The 21,901-nt window shown below is 41.5% G+C and overlaps 1 protein-coding gene across 2 annotated transcripts in view; it reads left to right on the forward strand.

Moving 5' to 3' along the window:
* The window catches only part of PTPRT (protein tyrosine phosphatase receptor type T), a 747,520-nt gene that overhangs the window by 269,891 nt on the left and 455,728 nt on the right, over positions 1 to 21,901 (forward strand). For both annotated transcript variants that reach the window (XM_043495677.1, XM_038369864.2), the window contains exons 3-5: positions 11,312 to 11,583; positions 16,812 to 16,893; positions 20,985 to 21,100. In XM_043495677.1, the coding sequence (XP_043351612.1) occupies positions 11,312 to 11,583; positions 16,812 to 16,893; positions 20,985 to 21,100 (470 nt within the window). The remainder of the gene's footprint in view (positions 1 to 11,311; positions 11,584 to 16,811; positions 16,894 to 20,984; positions 21,101 to 21,901) is intronic.

The following is a 21,901-nucleotide window of genomic DNA, read 5'->3' on the forward strand; positions in this document are numbered from 1 at the left end:
ATGACTCATCCATTCCCAGTCTCTATTCAACCCCAAGTTAACTGTATCCAGTTTGCAAATTAATTCCAATTCAGCAGTCTCTCGTTGGAGTCTGTTTTTGAAGCTTTTTTGTTGAAGTATAGCCACTCTTAGGTCTGTGATCGAGTGACCAGAGAGATTGAAGAGTTCTCCAACTGGTTTTTGAATGTTATAATTCTTGACGTCTGATTTGTGTCCATTCATTCTTTTACGTAGAGACTGTCCAGTTTGGCCAATGTACATGGCAGAGGGGCATTGCTGGCACATGATGGCATATATCACATTGGTAGATGCGCAGGTGAACGAGCCTCTGATAGTGTGGCTGATGTGATTAGGCCTTATGATGGTATCCCCTGAATAGATATGTGGACAGAGTTGGCAACGGGCTTTGTTGCAAGGATAGGTTCCTGGGTTAGTGGTTCTGTTGTGTGGTGTGTGGTTGCTGGAGAGTATTTGCTTCAGATTGGGGGGCTGTCTGTAAGCAAGGACTGGTCTGTCTCCCAAGATCTGTGAGAGTGATGGGTCATCCTTCAGGATAGGTTGTAGTTCCTTGATGATGCGTTGGAGAGGTTTTAGTTGGGGGCTGAAGATGATGGCTAGTGGCGTTCTGTTGTTTTCTTTGTTGGGCCTGTCCTGTAGTAGGTGACTTCTGGGTACTCTTCTGGCTCTGTCAATCTGTTTCTTCACTTCAGCAGGTGGGTATTGTAGTTGTAGGAATGCATGATAGAGATCTTGTAGGTGTTTGTCTCTGTCTGAGGGGTTGGAGCAAATGCGGTTATATCGTAGCGCTTGGCTGTAGACAATGGATCGAGTGGTATGATCTGGATGAAAGCTAGAGGTTTGTAGGTAGGAATAGCGGTCAGTAGGTTTCCGATATAGGGTGGTGTTTATGTGACCATCGCTTATTAGCACCGTAGTGTCCAGGAAGTGGATCTCTTGTGTGGACTGGTCCAGGCTGAGGTTGATGGTGGGATGGAAATTGTTGAAATCATGGTGGAATTCCTCAAGAGCTTCTTTTCCATGGGTCCAGATGATGAAGATGTCATCAATGTAGCGCAAGTAGAGTAGGGGCATTAGGGGACGAGAGCTGAGGAAGCGTTGTTCTAAGCCAGCCATAAAAATGTTGGCATACTGTGGGGCCATGCGGGTACCCATCACAGTGCCGCTGATTTGAAGGTATACATTGTCACCAAATGTGAAATAGTTATGGGTCAGGACAAAGTCACAAAGTTCAGCCACCAGGTTAGCCGTGACTGTATCGGGGATACTGTTCCTGACGGCTTGTAGTCCATCTTTGTGTGGATGTTGGTGTAGAGGGCTTCTACATCCATAGTGGCTAGGATGGTGTTTTTAGGAAGATCACCAATGGACTGTAGTTTCCTCAGGAAATCGGTGGTGTCTCGAAGATAGCAGATGGACATCATACCGAAAGGACTGAAGGTAAAAAATCCATTACAATCTACATACCACACAGACTATGCTGACAGCTTGTGCCACACACTCTCAAGGAAACTGCGGAACCACCTGATCAACATCCTCTACAGCAAACAGGGAAAGATTAAGAATGAGCTCTCAAAGCTGGATACTCTCATAAAGAACCAACCTTCCACACAATCTTCCTCGTGGCTGGACTTTACAAAAACTAGACAAGCCATTTACAAAACACACTTTGATTCTCTACAAAAGAAAAAGGACACTAAGCTATCTAAACTACTATATGCCACAAGGGGCCACAACAATGGTTCCCGTAACCCACCCAGCAATATTGTTAATCTATCCAACTATACTCTTAGCCCAGCGGAAGAATCTGTCCTATCTCGGGGCCTCTCCTTTTGCCCCTCCACCCCTTTACTCCTTTTCTTTCTGTGTATATAAATCTCCCCATTGTATTTTCCACTGAAGGCATCCGATGAAGTGAGCTGTAGCTCACAAAAGCTTATGCTCAAATACATTTGTTAGTCTCTAAGGTGCTACAAGTACTCCTTTTCTTTTTGCGGATACAGACTAACACGGCTGCTACTCTGAAACCTGTCAAATAACTTTGAATTTCAATATGCACATCTGTCTTCAGTCCCCTCAGCCAGAGGTGCGCAAGTTCTAAGCTGCTTTTTTACTACACCGTATGGATTATTTTCATTATACAATACCATGTGTCATCATGCTCACCATAGACTGTTTCTTAAATGATGATATTGTAACTGTGTGCCCTACTAAGCTACGTACAAACAGTATGGCATTTGGGGTACATACCTAAAAAGGTACGAGTATTTGCCTCAATAACCAGGGCAGGTTAAAATACCTGTTTGGTTTGCTCTACTTTGGTGTAGAAGAAATTTACTGCACTTCATACTTTCCATCACTAGTGTTGACCTCCAGCTCGTGTCACAAGGTCAATTTGTTCTTCCTGTCTTTGTTAGAGGGAAAGAGTGGCTTGGTTTTGATGGTGGGAGAATTTTGATGGGAGGAGGCACAGGTGAGTCCATACGGTTTATCAGGTGTATTGAGAGAAATTTGGGGCCCTACTCCTCTTACTTCACTTTATTTACACAGATGTGACAGATGTTTTGAGCTCAGGGCCCCGGTACAATTGTTCCCCTTTCTCCTTCCCTCTCATCATGGACATTGGCCCAAGTTGTTGCTGTTCAATATTTTTACATATGCTCACACATTGGGACTAATGTTTTTCCAGATAACAACCTACAACCCTATTCCCCTTAATCTTACTCTATTTTTCACATTACCCTCAGCCCCTACACTACAAGCCTGCCCCACTTTCTTGTGCAAAATTACCATCAAACTTTAGAACACCCTTTCTCCTATACGTATTCCCTTGCAAACCCCACATATGCATATTCATTCTCATCTGTTGATTGTGTTGTAATTCCCTATAAGAATATTTAAAATAACTATCTTTCCAAAAATATTTAACTTCCCTATCCAGTTGGACAAACAGAGCTTTCCCACCATACTTTCTGATCTGATTTAAAATTAGCATAGTTCTTTTTATACCCTACTTGCACATCATTGATGCTAGTGCTGCGGACCTGTTGGCTACTGATGCAGGACAAAACTTTGTACGTGTGTAGGTTCTATTTCAAGGGTTTAGTCTCTTAATTTCATGTTGTGATGTGCTTTTTATTTTCTCTTTGAAATGGTTTGGGGCAAAATTCTGCCCAGGAACGTGTGCATAGAGCTTCTGCTGGTGCTACTGGAAGGTACATTCATGAGTTCAGGGTCTGAACTTGGTCTTAAGAAGAACATTACCCATTGGATTATAATAACTTTAAGGTCAGACTTTGCAGTCAAGCAATTTGACAGTGTTCTGTTTTTTTCGCACCCATTTTTTAATGACGGCAATATTTTTCACTTCTAAATGGCGTGATTGTACAAAGCCAGCAGTGAAATGGCATTAATGGAGGTCTTACTCTGGTGATCATGAGGGGCTGTCAGTGGCTCATTTCTTCAGCTGTCATTTGTCAGAACACACTCATGTAATTTTAATGAACAGTGTGCAAAGCCATTAAAAACTCAATTACTGCTTTCTTTTTACTGCAGATGTGAGAAAATGCAATCATAAAGTGCTGATGTATAAACACAATAGCCACCATCTGCTACATAGTAGCATTTCAGCTTTGTAAAGAAGATATACGTTGCAGATGCATCAATAATAGGAGTCTTATCAAGGCATCATTATGCACCAAGGGGGGAGTTTTTTTTAATTTTATGGCCAGCTAGAGAGCACTTCATTGTTTAATTCACCAATTTTCAGTGGTATAGTTAATAACTATGAAATAGTGTTCAGTGTTTATGTTCACTGTCACTCTAGTGGATTTTTTAAAAATCATTTCATTTACCACCTTCCCTTGCTACTTGTTCCTGACTGATCTGAACATAACAGGTTCATTTTGTGATTTTTCAGGACATTAGCAATAATAAGATATTGTGTAAGCTAACCTGTTGATCAAAGCATACTAAATTAAGTTCAAGCTGGTTTAACAAACACTCTTGTCTGATAAGTATGAAGACGTTCTTTTGCACCACACAGAAAACTTTTTCTTGATCTCTTGGTGTACAGTTCACTACATATTTTTTTGTTGCTGTCTTAAGATGTTTAATTTCCCACAAGAAAGTAGCAAACTATAAGTGTGGGTGGGTATGATTTTTATTTTTCACAACCAAAGATACAGTGGTTTAGTTAAAAAAACAAAACAAACACTTGCCAGTTTTACCTAAGATTAATACCGTTCTTAGTTATGGTTTTTATACCACTGTAGCTGTATGTCTTTCAATGATGTGTTGAACAATGTGGCTGATATGTCCTACATATTAGTTCCTTCTATGTTTCTCTGACCAAGGAGAAAGATGAAGGGTTTGTGATACAGGGCCAGATTGTAACTCCATTAGCTTGGTGAACAGTTACTTACACCAGTAATCCAATTCAGAAAAAATCCCATTAATTTCAATGTGCCATTCAGTGTGAATAAAGATATTGGAATTTGGCCCACAGTTATTGGGAAAGACCAGGTCAAAATGCACTTTCCACTTGAAATGGAAATTGATAACTTTTGAAATGCTACTTAATTTTGGTGGGAGTGAGTTGCATGGTTTTGGACCAGCATCTGAGTGCTGCACAAACAAGCTTCATCCTTGCAGTGGGTAATTCTCTTGTGGCAGAGAAACACAATTGATGATTTTGTGGTCCTGATTCTAGAGTGCAGGGTAAACTTCCAGAGATATTGGGGGTCCAAATGATTAAGATAACAAAGAATGGCTTGAGTCTGATGTGAGTTACTGGAAATGAGCGCAGTGAGTTGAAGACAGGGTTTGAGGTGTTTTGTGATAACCCATGTTGCTGAGCCGACATGCTGCTGTATTCTATGCCAAATGTGATCTCTTTGGGGCTATAGCTGTCATGCCCAGATAGGTGGCATATTCCAAGCAGAATGTAATGAAGACATGAATTATTGAGACCAGCTCATGTCCCTCAAGAATGGGGGACAGTCCCCTAGCCAGTTAGAATGTGTGTGTGTTTTGGAAGCTGCTACATGAGTTCAGTAGCAATGAGGAGGCCAGCAGAACTCCTAAACTGTGGAGTGACTTAACTGACGGTGGGTGTGTCAATTTGCCATGGAGATGGTACTGTAGTACTGTGTTTTCATCAGCTAACAAGCATAAACTGTCTTGCTAGTGTTTAACTTCAGCTGGTTAATTTCTACAGTATTCCCTCGTACACCCCTGTGTTTACTGTAGGGAATACCTTGTATATTGCAAATAAGAGATTATCTAGCTGCAAATTGTCCCATAAAACCTGCCTGTTGTCTTCAGTAACTAAATAACTAAGACTTTAACTAAGACCAAATATTATAGTTTGGGATGGATAAAAGGTTTTGCTTTTCCACTGATATTATGGCACTCCCTGTACATATACTTGTGAATTAGTTCTAGAATTCTCAGTACTAGCTGCACAACAGTCCATTGTCATTCTGTTGAATAACAATGTTTTGTGTGTGTGGTGAAATGGATTTGAACTTTGTTTAAAAAACAACAACAAAGCAAAACAATCAAACCAATCCCCAAAAGGCATTCTTGTTAGTAGAAAACTCTTATTTTTACATGGAAATCTGTAATGTTGAAATAAATCTTAATTAGTATTATAGGAGCACCTAGACATCCCAATATATATCACAGCCTCTGGGGCAGGGATCATCTAAGCAGACATGTCAGATAAAGGGTGGGAGGGGCACAGAGAAGTGAAGTGAATTTCTCAAGGTCACAAAAGGTCAGTGTTTGAGCAGAAGTAGAACCCAGGAGTCCAGAGTCCCAACCCAGTGCCCTAACTGCTAGACCACACAGCCTGGCCTTCTACAGAAGCTCTGTTTTGTCCCTATTGAAGTATTTTTATTGTCTGTTTGCTCTATCATACCCAAGTCTGACACCTGGCAAATGAAGTCATTCAGATGTGAACTATCTCCAATTCAACAGGTTAATCATTAATATTTGGAGGATTTTCTTGCCATGCTGTATTTGGAGGAGAACATCACCAGACAGACATTTAAAATGTTTTATTTAACTAAAACAACAATGTTAGGTATTCTGGATTTTTTCTTCAACAGCAAACATATAATATTTGAACAAAACAAGCATATGAATTTTTGAATTTAGTTAAACATTCAAGTTTTTAAGATCAGGTTTGTTTTTGTTAAAATTGTTTTTAACTAAAATAGTTAAATGAAAAATTAAAAAAATAAATCAACTATGTCAGCCAGGTCAACATGGGAAACTTAAAATATTGGCTTCTGCAGCTGAGTCGTCTTCACCTTCATTTTCCTGTTTGTTCATAATCTGGAAAAGAAAAACAAGCTTTCCTGCTTTTTCAGGTCCCAAGCGATTTCTCAGTTTGGAATGAATTAGTCCAAAGGAAGAAAATATTCTTTCTACACCGGCAGAAGAAGCTACTGCTGTTAAAAGTGAGATTATCACTTCAACAGTCTCTGAATCCAAGTGCTTAAGTGATTTCCAGCAGTTCACTGGTGTGACTTTCTTTAAAACATCATCAGCAAACATATATTTCTTGAATGGTTCACCCTTAGCTCTGAAGTTTATTATAGTTGGCATTATGGAGGGATGATTGCTGGATGTCCGTGTCATAGCCAACTCCTCTTCTTCGGCAGTTAAGGTTTGACCCTAGTACTGAGCATTGAGAATATTTGCAAGAAAATGAGCTGGAAATGGTGCTTGTCCCATTCATTTTTTTTAATGCTTGTAATTTAACTCTGTCATTGCATATTTCTCTTTTTAAGATCTCCCTCAGTTCCTTCCAAATTTCAACAGTGTCAGCAATAAAACAGCGATTTCCCTGCATTTTGTTCAAGGCTATGGAAGTAGGCTTCAGGGTACTCAGCATTGTTCAACGTTTCTCTTAAGCCCAATGTTGAGAGCTTTGGCTGTGACAGTGCCATTTATTTTTTCATGATTTTGTTCACAAACTGTCATCAGATTAGGCCAGTTCTTGATACAGGGCTCAAAACAGTCCACTGCTGAGTTCCATCGCACATCTTGTGGGAGAGTTAGTTTGGTTCCTCCCAGTTTTTTCAGAGCAGCTGCTGCAAAGTGCTTGTTATGGAAGTATTTTGCAATTTCAACAACATTAGCCTTTATTTCTGGAACACTGAAGTCTTTGGCTAGGAGGTGCATTAAATGAGCACTGCAACTGTATGTTAGCTTGGGACTCTCTGAACTCTCTTCTAAATTTCTTCTCATCTTGGATACATTTGCAGCATTATCTGTGACCAAGCTGTGTACTAGACATTTGAATTCTTTTTCAGTTTGTTATAGCTTTTACTGCTACTTCTTGTAAGTATTCCACTCTGCTTGCATTTCCTGATTTATCAATTGTTTCTGTAAGGAAGACATTCCCTTCTTCGGTTGTCACACAAGCGCATACAACTGGATCATTGTGAATATTGCTCCACCCACCAAGACTCAGGTTAACAATTTTACCCTCTAGACCTTTTGCACACTGTTAAACTTCTCTTTCATACACTTCATCCAGGAATTTGCCTGCGACATCTGCTCTGTTGGGTGGACTGTATCCTGGTCTTAATGACTGAACCATGTTAATGAAGCATGAGTTCTCAATCATACGGAAAGGAAAGTTTGTTGCATAAACAAACCAGGCAATTTTTTCATCAATTACCTCTTTTTATAATCTGATGGTTCTTATCACAAACTTATCTATGGTTGTTTCTGGATGATGGAGATTTTTTTTTCTTTTTGCTACTGTGGCTATGTGACATACATGATGTGACTGAAACACTATAATTGGCAGGTAACTCTGAAACTATAGAAAATGATGGTGATCCTGAAGGTGGAAAGTCTTCAGAATCCTGTATGTTGAGGATGGATTCTCCTAAACAAAATAAGTCAATGCAGTTATTTAACTATTATTTCCATACTGCTCATGTAGTATTACTCACTGCATTCACTGACACTCAGTACTACTTTAAAAGTGAAATTGTAAAAGGAAGATCTGCCTATTTCAGCTATTTATTTTTTATCACAACTGCATCTAAAATGATAGTATCATAGAGTAACAACTATGTTTTTTATTCAAACATGAGAATTCAAGAATAGTCCAGAAGGAAGACAGGCAGTCCTTAAGAAAGAAGTATGAAATAAAAAAGTTTACCATCCTGAAGATCCTGCATGTTTAGACATGTTTCTTTCATCATCTTCAATGCAGATTCCTCCCAAGAAGGAACACTTCTCATGATGTTGTTTCCTTCGGGCAACCAGGCCTTGCATTTCTTTGTTACACTGTTTGCATTTTGCATGCATGCCTCTCTTACCCACAGGTAGAGAAACTTCATTAAAATATTCCCAAAATAGGTCTCTTTTTACAGCTTCCTGCCATTATAGGTTTTCCCTTCTAGTGAGAGAATGGTATGGTAGATCTCAAATCAATGAAGTCTACACTCAGAAAGACCTCAAGACTTCCAGAATATGCTGCTCAAACAGTTTCACTTTTGTTTCTACTGCCTGTTTCTCCCGTCTCACATTTATCTCCAGACGACTACTTCTTGTTCAGATCTATTCCGTCCCCAACAATCTTCTATCCTTTGAACTTTTTGAAACTTTGCACTTTTAGAGAGAGGTAAGGGATTCTGTGTACACAAATTTGCAGAGGGACAATAGGGTTGAGGTCTGTTATTTCTCACCTCTCTATATTAGTTATTTATTTTTTTTTTAAACATTTTTTGCTGTTAACAAGCATGTTATCTCTGGAGACAGAAATCCACAGTTTGAGAACTGCAAAACAAAGCATCTCTGATGGTATCTTCTAGACCAGTGGTTCCCAAACTAGGGTCGCCGCTTGTTCAGAGAAAGCCCCTGGTGGGCCGGGCCGGTTTATTTACCTGCCGCATCTGCAGGTTTGGCTGATCACTCCCATTGGCAGCTCCAGGCCAATGGGGGCTGCGGGAAGGGTGGCCAGCATGTCCCTCAGCCTGCGCCACTTCCTGCAGCCTCCATTGATTGGCCTGAGCTACAATACACCTTAATTAAAACTATCTTTAGCATTTTATCAAAAAAATCTGATTCTGATTTTTTGAATTTTTTTTTAAAAAATCATTGATTTCTATCCAGCCTGTTTACTATTATATTTGGTGGGAGCAGAACTGGATCGACAATGAATGCTTTTTAAAATCCCAGCATTTGACCTTGTGCTTTGCTTTGGCATGGTCTTCCTATTACAGAGAGAAATCAGCTGCAAAGTTTGGATTCAGATCTAAAGTTTATGAAAGTCCAAAGTCCAAGGGTGCTTGAATTTCAAGTTTCTTGGGTAACATCCATGTCTATTTCTACCACCTTGAAATGTAGGTTAGAATGGCCCACAAAGACTCTGCCTGTCACTTTTCTTGTTGCTCAGTGCAATCATTTTCTCATCTTTACTTACATTGTGGTTGAATTTGATAAAGTCCCAAGAGATGTTTTTTCCCCTTTAGTACAAAAGACTTACTTCCTTCTGCATCCTTGCCTCTCTTGATCCTTTATTTAGCGAGAGAGAGAGAGACTGAGTATGAAAATGGCGGGAGGAAAGGATTTTGTGGGGGAAAGCTGCTGGTGTCCGTTGATGTAAATTTATAGCATATGGCTGTTCACTGAGCAGACTTGATCAAGATGTTTATCTGGCTCTTCTGGGTGTCTGTCACACTGCTGCAGCATAGATTAGAAAGGAAAAGGGAACTTCCATAGGTTAGAACTGAAGTGAGTCTTTCCAAACTCAATCTTCTGTGAACTGCAAGAGGCCAGCAGAGAAATACGTTTGTGGCATGACTTGGCAGCAGTATCGGAACTGAGGATGTCAAGAGGATTGTGTTTGATTAAAAATGATCATGCCTGGCTGCTGAAATACAGAGATTTTTTCCTCTCCTCATAATACTTTTTTTTCCAGTTTTCCTGCGTGTGCCCACACCAAAAGCCGATTCTTTGAATAGAATCGAATCAAATAACTCCCTTAATGGCTTTCTCATTGCTAATGTGCTTTGTCACCTTGATGTGTCTGTGAAGAGACAAGTTTAAAACCAACGTGTCTCAAAATAAAATGCTTGGTGTAGCAAGCTGTGTATTCCTCAACACCCACTGCTGTGGTTTATATAAGGTAAGCTCCAGGGTAAACAAACTCATGAATCCCATCTAATCTTATACCACTTCTCACTCCAGCATTTTCACTCTGATTGCCACTTGTGTCCAGTTCCTCCTACCAGTGGTTTAACTGTCCTTGTTGCATTGTTTCTAGCTGGGATGTCACTGTTACACTCATGCGTTTAATTCTTCTGAATTTTGGCAACTAGGGGTGCTGTTAATGCAGGGCCGTGTTCGGAGGCTTACTATGCAGAGATGTTGGATTGGATCTTGTGCTCGCGTAAGCTGGCACAGCTCTGCAATGGTGCTACGCTGACTTATGGCAACTGGGGGCCTCACCCACTACATCCTTTTATGTTGGGTATGCCATAGGGGGAGCCAGGTATGCAAGGGTGTACACACATTGTGGAGGGCTGGTTACTACATGAATATGGCATTACCAAATTCATGGTCCATTTCATGTTCATAGGATTTAAAAAATCTTAAATTTCACAGTTTCAGATATTCAAATCTGAAATTTCACAGTTATGTAACAGTGCGGGTCCCAACTCAAAACGAGGTTGTGTGGGGTTTGCAGGGCTATTGTAGGAGGATTGCAGTATTGCTACCCTTACTTCTGCACTGCTGCTGGTGATGGCGCTGCTTTCAGAGCTGGGTGCCCAGCCTGCAGCGGCCACTCTCCAGCTCTGAAGGCAGCACAGAAGTAAGGTTGACAATATTGTGACCCCCCCCTACAATAGCCAGATTTCTTGGGGGAGTTCATATTTCCCCGTCCGTGATGAGTGTTTCATGGCCATGAATTTGGTAAGTCCCTATATATGAAACATGGACCAAAAAGATGTATGCTAATTTTAATTCAGAAGGAATATTTTCCTGCCCCGTTATATAAAATGATTGACAGAAGAAAATTCAAAACTAAGAACGCTTATAATACTCTGGTGTTAGCAGGCCCAACATCTGCTTGTATCTCTACCTGGTAAGTTTTATATCCATAAAATAAGAGGCTTCAGCTCCGTGAAATGAAAATTCTTTGTTTTCTGACTCCTGCAGATCAGGTAGAATCATTTACTTTTCTGATACAATTGCTCTGAAAAACCAAAATCAAACCCCCTCTTCTCTTCCCTTCCCCTTTTCCCTTCTTTCTCTCTAGGTTCCTTCATGATGGTGAATAGCTCTGGACGGGCATCTGGGCAGAAAGCTCACTTGCTGTTGCCTACCTTGAAGGAAAATGACACTCACTGCATCGACTTTCATTACTACCTGTCTAGCAGAGACCGCTCCAGCCCTGGCTCGTTGAATGTGTACGTGAAGGTTAACGGTGGTCCACAGGGAAACCCCATCTGGAACGTGTCAGGGATTGTTACTGAAGGTTGGGTGAAGGCAGAGCTTGCCATCAGTACATTCTGGCCACACTTTTATCAGGTATGCGTTTGTAATATTTCCTCCACCAAAGATTTGCTCTGAGTTTGGGGCTGGGCTATTGTTAGCCAAGGAAGTCATGAATGTTAGTTCTGAAATAACAATACTTACGTTTTTTTTCCCTGTACAATATTGAAGCAATTGTTACAATATGTCATGAGCTCTCACCCCATCACAGGCAAGAAAGGGTTAAAGTTCCAGTTAGTCATTCACTTCTCCTGGGTGGTAGTAAGGAGGTAGTTCCTTGTCAGCCAGGGGAGGTGGGACTAAGGAAGGATCAGGTAATAACAGGCAGCTGGGCCTTACAAATAGGTTGAGAGTCAAGCTGCTGGCTGACTGTCTTGCTCGCTCCCATGAAGGGGTAAGATGCTAGAGGCCTCAGGAAAACTTGAGCGGGGCAGAACAATACTCAGTAGCAGAGCTGGAGAAAGGCAAGGGGATGATCACAGGAGCCAGAGGATAGTTACTGTGTCTTTGGGACTACACCTGGACTTTTTGTCATCTTGGAAGGGAGCTGAAATAACCACATTTCAGCCAGAGAGCTGACTGGCATGTAAAGGCAGATGGCCTAAAGGGGGCATTAGAGGAGAAGAAACTCTGCAAAATTGAATGCAAACATGAGGGGAGGGATTGATGGACCTGCTGACAAGAGGCAGTTTATTCTAGCTGTCTGACTGAGGGACAGAATTCCTGGTTTCTGGTCCTGCCTCTGCTTCTTGATCTCTTTGTGAATCTCTTCGGGGCAACCTCCCTGCCTCAGTTTCCCCATCTGCAAAATGGGGTAAATGCTTACCTACCCAATTAGTGCTGTGAGGCTTCCTTTGCTGATGGCTGACATGCTTTGATATCTTCTTACGAGTGATGTTTATACAAGTAAAGAGTCTTAGTTTTAGAACTGGGCTTGTGTGTGGTGATTCTGTATGGTGGGAGCCTCCAGGCATCTTGAAGCATGCTACTTTCTTAAGAACATAGGAATGGCCCTACTGGGTCAGACCAAAGGTCCATCTAGCCCAGTATCCTGTCTGCTGACAGTGGCCAGTGCCAGGTGCCCCAGAGGGAATGAACAGAACAGGTAATCATGAAGTGATCCATCCCCTGTTGCTCGTTCCCAGCTTCTGGCAAACAGAGGCTAGAGACACCATCCCTGCCCATTCTAGCTAATAGCTATTGATGGACCTATCCTTCATGAATTTCTTCAACACACTTGCTTTTGGAAGGTTTTCAGCTTCTGGAGGGAGGCTTTATTGAGCCAGTTGTTGGTCAGCACTGATATGTTCTGAGAATAAGGATGTGTAAACCCTTCCACCTGCATTTACCATGGCTCTGTATAAAATTGGATAAATATATATGCAAATTTAACTAGACATTTAACTATCTGCACATACTTAACCCAGTTTGCCCATGCACCCCAGCTGATTGCATGAGCAAGAGTGCTTGACATTTGTTCACTCACCTTTGTATTTGGGCGGCTGCTCTGTTTTTGAAAGCTTGGCCCAGATTCCGAATCTGAGTGGGCTCTTTGTCTGTTTTCTTTTTCTCCTGAGTCCTCCCTCCCCCTCTTGGAGTTACTGAGTTGAACTTAACACCAGCAGCCTGGCATCTAATAGGGCATCTTTTGATCAGTTTTTGCCATCTTGTAAACTTGCTAAATAAAGTGGAATATGTTTAGAGTAAGGGCTGCTTGTGGCACAGTTTTGCCTCTGCTGCCTAGCTGACTCCTTCCCTAAGTCTTAGAATAACTTCCTCTGGGGTGTCTCAAGCTCTTCTTCCTTTCCCCAAGAGCAGGAGGTAGGTCAGAACTACATCTGCTGAAGTTGTGCCAGCTCCCACCAAGATTGATAGTCCTGCTAGTTTAAAAGCCCAGGCCTCTTTCAGGTTGGAGGGCATGCTGAATGAAAGTTAGCCCATCTGAATTCCAGTGAGTGCTGATGATGGTGATTTCTGTGGTATGGACACAGAACTGTGGTATGGTATTTCTGTGGTATGTCTGCTGGGAACAGTACTAAGAGCAGCAAACCCATCACATCCTATCCCAGTCCTGGTTTCTGAAAAGAGTAAGAACGGACCCTTCCCAGAAGTCAGCCTCAAATGAGCCTGGAATTAGAGTTAGAGAAGAATAGACAAGTTTCGTAAATCTTAGACTGTGAGGTACTTTATATACCAATCCTGAACTGAAACTATATGCTTTGACCTTCCAGCATTCCATGCATATTGTGGACAGTGTGGACATAACAGTGGGCACTCCTAGTACAAGGAGCAAGCGGACAGTCTCGTTCTGCTGCTGTGCAAGTTCCCGCATCAATTTCACTCAAGTATGAGCACATGACAGTAGTCTAATCTGGGCTATGGCCCTTTCATATAGGGCTGAGCACTCATTCAAGAATATCCCCACCAGAAGCTACTGTCTTGTTGCCAACACCTGAGTGTATCCAGGGCTACTGGGGGATTTAATGTAGTCCGCCATGATTTTTTGTTTGCTGCCAGCAAGACATCGTCAGCTGTTAATCAGGGGGTTTTCAGTGACATCAGAGAGTTGCCTTGGTGAAAGATGTTAGAAATGCTGATCGAGTCCAGATGTGGCTGGAATTTCATAGTTGTTGTCTCATTATTAGTCTTTCCCAAACAGAGACTGGGCTTCAGTTAGCTAAGCTGGTTTTTACACCAACAGCACTATTTTAAAGCAGATAAATTCTATATACTCAAGTGCAGGTAGCATTCTACTGTTCTGGAATGGTTCCCTAGAGGAAGAAGGGAGGTGGGTGGTTCAGGACTATTTAGCCCAAAGAAACTGTTCGCCCAAAGAAGGGAGGCAGATGTAGAGAGCAGCTGCAGTGCTGTCTGGTGGGGATTTGGGAGTCAGCTGGCTTTGTGAGATCAGGGACTAGCTGTGCTGTGCAAAGGGACCACTGCAATTTTATTTACACAGAAGCACTAATATGCCACTTTATGGGCTAAGTGAAGTGAAACTTTATTAGGAATGTTCAAGCCATGCTTTGGGCTCTTGCTGACTTTTCCAGGAGAAACTCATTATAGTGGAAGGTTTCAATTATATTTTACTACATTCATTTTGCAGCCACCTGTTTACTGCACTATCATGTGGCCTGTTCCAAACTCCTTTCTATGCACGTTCTTGGTTTTAAATCAGCACTTTCTTTTCATGCAGGATACTTTTACTGTTCTATCAGAGACCAAAAGGAATGGCAAGGAACTGCCCACCTATACATTGTAGGAGAGGTACATAAATTGCTGATCAAAGGTACAAATGGGTAGGAATTACTGTAGATGAGATTATGCAAAAGGCAGATAACATTCCACAGATGAGTGGATTGACAACAGCAGATGGTACTTTCTTTTCCCCCTTGCTTTTAGTAACTGGATGGGATGGTGTTGTTTTTTAAATCTGAGCCATGATGGCTTCTTCCCTTCCAGCCAGAAAGTAATTTGGTTCTTGTCTGGTTTTTTTTGTTGGTCCTTCCAGACATTCCCACTCTGCTCAAACTTCCAGTCTTCTCAGGGTGGCTGTTAAACCGCACAGATTCACCAGTCTCTAACTGTACAAACTGTCTCCGTCTGATGGCCTATAAACCAATGGTCCTCCCAGGTCTTGCTACATTCAACCAAGACAATGGAGAATAGACTGAGGGAAATTTGTGTACTTAAAAGGAGGAAGCGAGAAACTTTGTCCCCATTCACTCTTGTTGGTGACCTCATGGAATACCTAAGGCTATGGGCAGACTGAGCTCAAAGATGGCTGTAATCTGGGTACCTAGCTGCCTGGTGGGCTCCTCATCTCCCGGTTGTCAGGAAGTGGCAAATTCTGATCCTGAGCCATAGAAATATTCCTTGTTTTAAAAGCCTTTCCACCCTACTGTCAGTTTTAATCTAATAGTGCATGCCAGGGAAATGCAGATTGATTCACTGAGGTCTGAAAGCATGTCCAGTGTTTCACAATGAACTCTTAAGTTAGTGTTTCAAAAGTAATGGACAACCAGGAAAATTTGTCTCCACATCAAAACACGGAATTTATGTCAGACAAAATGTGGAGGATGCTCTTGATGCACATATGCACCTCCGGAGTCATCAGCAGGAACAATGTTGTGTTATTAGTCTGGGAATTAGGCATCTAACTCCTCTAGGTGCTTTTCAAAATCCCACCATTAAGAAATAAATTTCCAGAAACATCTGCCTTGTGCCTGACTCTCCCAGGAAGCTTCAGCTACAATTCAAAGCTATAGAGAGTCTGGCTATCTGAATACTGGTAACCAAGCCAATTTCCTGAGGTCATGTTTTCAATGCTGGCAATCCTGCACAAGATTTACATGAGTTACCCAGTTGTAAAGGCGTTCTGTTGAGACGTATGTATGAGGATGGTGGAGATTTATAATGGCTACCCCAGAATTTGTTACACGTGGATTCCCAGCCTGAATAGATGTTTAGCATAGTGAGGAAAAACCATAAAAGGACTGGGAGAGAGTTTATACATGTAATCACTGAATAAGAGTGTTGACTGCTTCACAACTGCTGCATACCCACATAATCCAGAAGTTTCACAGTTTTGGGGTGGAGTTCTGGGAAAGGATGTGTTTTAAGTATGGGGGAGTCTGAGAGGTCACTTCTGTTCCCAGGTGAGCTAGGCAGCTGGACAGTGGGTTCCACTTCTCAGGGTGGGCTTCTAGACAGCAGATCTGTGACCTGAGAGTATGTCTAGGGACCCCGAGATTGGGGAAGTGGCTGGACTCTGTTCAGGATTCAGGGTCTTAAAACACCCCTGGCAATACAGACCACAGAGGGTTGGATTCTCCTCACATCGGTCCTAGTGAGTAGTCACGGGGGGCCACTTGCTAGGATCTATAACAGGTACACCTTCCACTTCTATTGACTTCCCAGAGTGGGCCTCAGATTGGCACAGAATCTCAGCTCAGGTGGGTCTTTATTCCAAATAAAAGATTGACCAAAGAGTTCTCTGTTCCCAGTAATGAGGTAAATTAGGTTATCATAAATCTCTAGAAATTTCTGTATACCAAATGGAGTTGAAATTCAATGCAAAACCTAATTGAGAGAACATCTTGATATGCATGCACACACTGAACAGGTCTTTATTCCCTACCTAGAATGACAGAATCGGAGAATCCTAGATGATTCAGGCACTTGGGTTGGGTGGGAGGGGGCAAAAGTTAAAATGACTACTGCAGCTAGTGTTTGTAAGAAAGGCTTTTTTCACTGTGTTTCAGGTGATATTTGAATCCGTGTCTTTGAAGGGACATCCGGGGTACATAGCTGTGGATGAAGTCAGAGTCCTTGCCCATCCATGCAGTAAGTACTCTTTCTTTCTCTAGCCATGTTAATATGTTATACTAGGCTTTGCAGCCTGAAGGAGCAATTCACCCAATTCAATCAGCTCTAAAACATCATCTTTTATCCTTCCAAAATGCTTAGAGAGTGAAGGAATCAGCCTGGAATAAATACATAATTTTGCAAGCTGTGCAACAGGCAGCAAAGCTCTGAATCTACAGCCACTGCCAAAATGTCTGTTTAAATCTTTCTCTATTATTAAAGCAATATAAAGCTCTGATTGTTTGTTAGCTCATATTTAGACCATTCAAGGAGGAAGAATGAAAGGTTTTTTGATAGTACAGTTAACTTTAAAAAGTGCATTTGCACATATTAGTGCAACATTCCCAAATACCCCAAAGCTATCTTCTTCAATGGAGTGTAAACCCATTCAGCAGTTCCATTAAGGTATTTAAATAATATGTATAATTTTTCAAAGCATTCAGCTTACTGTGGACTGGAGACAAGGTGGGTGAGGTAATATCTTTTATTGGACCAGCTTCTGTTGGTGAGAGAGACAAGCTTACACAGAGAGCTTAATACAAGTCCATTTCGCTGTGCAAGCTGGTTAGTGCTGTATTTGTCCCCCTAATTTTGTCTATATGTGATGTGTCATATTTGGGTTTTTTGACTGGATCTGAACTTTTGCCATGTTTGTTTAGGTCTGGGGTTTTGGTTTGGCCATTTAAGTGAAATACAGTTTTTAAAAATCCCTTTTTTTCAACATTGTAAGAGACTTCATGCCCTTTAATGAGTCTAGCCATGCCTCATGTGCTCTTCCCCTTCAAACAACTTAGTTAACTGAGCTGAGACTCATGCTCTCCTGAGCAATCCTCAGCTGCTCCCAGGCCCTTTAGAGTTTCAGTAAATGAAGAGTTTGGGATTGAATGGCACCATTGGGTGACACCTCAGTTCTGTTAGTCATAATCTAATGTTGCATATACAGCACCTACCATAGTGTCTTCTATCTGCCTGGTGATACTTGGAAAGGCAGCAAACCATCCACTCCATTTACTGTGCTTTACATCTCTCCTCTCACAAATTCACAGCTCTAGATATATTAGTACAGCTGCTACACTTCCTGAAATCACATTGATCATGTATCTATTTACTGTAACCTCAGTGAGCTGCATGCAACAGGGATTAATTACAATTTACAGACAGTGGCTTCCTACAGTTAACATTTAATGTGATAGGCGTCAGGGGACATGATCCAGTTTAATATAATAGGGCAGTTCTGATAACTGAGGTATGGATAATTGCCATTATTACTTTATTATATGTATATTTATGAAATGTGCCCATTGTCTATGCCGTTGGGTGCATTTACCTCATTAAGATATAATTACAATCAATATTAACCACATGCTGCAGCTGATTGGCAGTATCCAAATAAATCCCCCAAATGGTGTGCTTACATGGAGTAACTTGTTCGCTGGTACCTTTCAGTAGCAAGGAATGTGCTTACCCAGTCATGAGCCAGTGACTAGGCAAGAAAGTTATTGGCTATAAAAAGGAAAAAAGAGGACACCAGCTCTGGCCCAAATTCAGGAAAACATTTAAAGTGGTGCCTAATCCCATTTATTGAGTATGTGTGCAAGTCCCAATTTGAAGTTCAGCACATATCTAAGTATTTTGCTGAATAGGGATGATTTCCTGATTTGACACCATTGTGTATGAAATCTATTTAGAGAAACAGCAATGCTGCTAATATCACACTTCACTGATCTGACTCATATATTAAGCATCAGATCTTTGAAAATGCACAGCCCCTATTCTCTGTGGAAAGGCTGCCTTCTGAGCAGCTTGGAGAATCTGGCCTTAGAAGCGTAATCACTTTCTGAGCCTTCTATTTCCCTCATATTCTGGAAGCTTATTTATTGTCCACAACTGACTGCTAAAGCACTTTATGCCTTGAGAAATGCCGAAGGAAAAAGAAATTCCTTGTAAATATTCAGAAAGAATTGTACTTTAGCTGCCTCCTTAATTTTAACTTTAAACAGAGCAGTGTAGTTAACAAGCATCACAACTTGGCCGGTATCTGTTGACAAATCCTGGGTTCTTAACTGGAGAATTCCCATTCCTTTCGGTGACCGTAGGATCTGACTTCTAGAATTGTATTGTTGGAGTTGAGCTTGTGTGGCAACCCCGTTCCCTGGGTTTCCCCAAACCTCCAACTGCAAAAAGCTGGGACTAGACGATGTGGGATGGATCACTCGAAATTGCCCTGTTCTGTTCATTCTCACTGAAACATCTTGCACTGTCGAAGGTCAGAAGACAAGGTACTGGACTAGATGGACCATTGGTCTGACCCAATATGGCTGTCCTTGTGTTTTTAAGTTTTCCACACACCTCAAGCTTAAAAAGGAGACTGATAACAGTATGAAGTGGCCCAAACCATGCACATCATACCCTGTTTTGGGGGACTTTTTCAACTTGTGTGGTATAGTGTTCCATATAAACCATAAATCCCCTGCAGTCTTTCCTAATACTTCACATGTCTACTGCTCAGGGTCACATGCAGAGGTCCAGGAATAAAAGCCAGCTTGGAATATGAGTGACACATTCTGTGAACATTTATGGCTTTTGCCCCTCACGTTCATTTTACAATAGTTATTATTCAGAACACTGCTGGGAAACTCGTGCTGAGGAGGAGTTTGACATTATTAGCCCTTATTTTCACCTAATTTTTGCTTTTTTTCATAGTTTGTGTGACAGACACAAGCTTAAAAATCAGCAGACACTAAAGGGGAAAACTAGATGTCTCAGTTCTCCAGCTACTTCAGCTGTTATAATTTCTGCTGCAGCACATTGTTCACTTGTGCTAAGGCCTCTGTTTCAGGTAACAGGGCTGCATAACCCACCTTCAGCCAAAGGCTGGTCTCTCAATAGACTTTGCTACAACTACTGACCAGCTATAAAGATCATAGTATAGGGATACTTTAGGTGAGCTGGTTGGGCTATTTGCAATCCAAGTGAATGGCAAACACTATACTATATAGTGCAGACATGTATATACAATGCATCAACTTTTCAACTGGCCTCTGTTAATGTCTGCCAAACTTGTTTGCACCAGCATATGTGCTTATAAATAGGTGTCTAGATGCTGTTACCTGGTCTGCATATATAAAGGCTTATAGGTGCCCACACCCTTTTCCAGGTACTTAATGGAGGTTGTCTGGGAATATAGTTGGATATAGTATCTGAAATGACATAGCCCATTGAAGGTCTAGTCATAATAATGTGCACTGATCTATCAGGTTTTTTAAAATAATCCTAAATCTAGTAATAAACTCAGAATAAAATTCAGAACAGCACAAGGCCTAGGTATAGAAGTAGTATATACACCTTGTGCTGGTGACATGCACAGGTGAATTTCCTTTAAAAATGGTCAGCTGGAATATTATAAAGTTCATAGCCTTGTATGCTCATCTTGTAATGCTTTATATTCCTCTCAGTTAATTCTTAGACATGAAACTGCCTGGCTTTGTTGCTTAGTTCTAAAAGTCAACAGTCTCTTGTGGTATGTGTATGCATGGTGTGTTTTTGTTTTGTTTTTGGTGAATGAGGGAATGGACATTTAAAATCTAACAGTGAAATGATATAGATCTGAAACTCCAGGGTTTTGCTTCACAATCAGTGAACCTGAAAAAGCCTTAGGAAAACTTGCTTGTGTCTGTCACTCACTGCAAATTCACTATTTGAATGTTTGACCCTTTAAATTGTGACATTTTCCCATTTCACAGAAGAAAATGTTCTTTGCTTATAGCAAACAGTAATGAAAGTGGCTGGTTAGAAAAAATTGTGAACTTCTATTGTAGAGCTGATACTTAGTGCACTTTCTTACTATGCCAAAAGGGTACATGAGCCATCTGGCCTTACCGCGTAAGATCAATCTCCCCATGTTAAATAATTAAATAATACTGCTCGGCTTTGCTTTGTGAAGACACTGTGCCAATGGGGAAACCCGGCATTCCCCTCTGATCTGCTGAGCTTGGATCTTCCCGTGGCTGCATGACACCGTCAATTATTGTCATGCTCTACTGGGTAATACTTTGAATTTTTTTTGTTAGGAAAAGCACCTCACTTCTTGCGGCTGCAGAATGTGGAGGTTAATGTGGGACAGAATGCAACATTCCAGTGCATCGCCGGGGGAAAGTGGTCTCAGCACGACAAACTCTGGCTCCAGGTAAAGTGCCATGAAACTTGGGCTGGTGGTCTTTCCTTCTAACCATCCATAGTCAAAATGAGTAGAGGCGGGGAAGAACTGAGGGGTAGGGGCAAAATTCCAAACTACTTTGTTGAAGAAGCTGTTTAGAGTTGCAATTCAGAGTTCAAGGTAATGCTGTGTGGGGCCATCACAGAAAATGTAACAAATCTGAGTCATGGATAGAAAACCTATAGCCTGATCCTGCAACCTTTATTTGTATGAGTAGTACTTAGTCAAAGATTAGATGACTGAGTCCTAATACTAACCTTATTGCTGCCTCTAGGCATTGCCACAAGGCTAAGAATAAATAATAATCATGCACCTCTGATCATCTCACTTGCCCTTTGCCCCCTAGCAGGCTCCCCTGAGAGTTATCCTACCAGATCAAATGCCCAAGCAGCTTCAAACACCTTCCATTATAATAAATAACTTTTAAAAATCAAGACTGTGTCCACCTTGTGTGGAGTCATCTCTTCCCTCCCAATCCCCCAAAGCACATTGACCCCAGGCTCAGGACCAGCAGACAAAGCATTTGGAAAAATGCCCTAAAGGGGCAGCTAGGGATTTCCCTTAGGTTGAATACCCAGGTGGTACAAAGCTGGCTACACCTTTTGCTCCAACCCCTTCCCCAACCTGGATTGCTCTGTGTTACTATGGGGTTGAGCCAGCCCATAACTGGCTCCAGGATCAGGTGAGCAAAAGGTCTTATCCCTCCATATATCCTGTACCATAGCACAGCTTGGCTGCACCAGAAGACTGGGTACAATAACAGACTTAAGA

This window comes from Dermochelys coriacea, chromosome 13 (genome assembly GCF_009764565.3).
Source record: "Dermochelys coriacea isolate rDerCor1 chromosome 13, rDerCor1.pri.v4, whole genome shotgun sequence".
Taxonomy (NCBI): Eukaryota; Metazoa; Chordata; order Testudines; family Dermochelyidae; genus Dermochelys; species Dermochelys coriacea.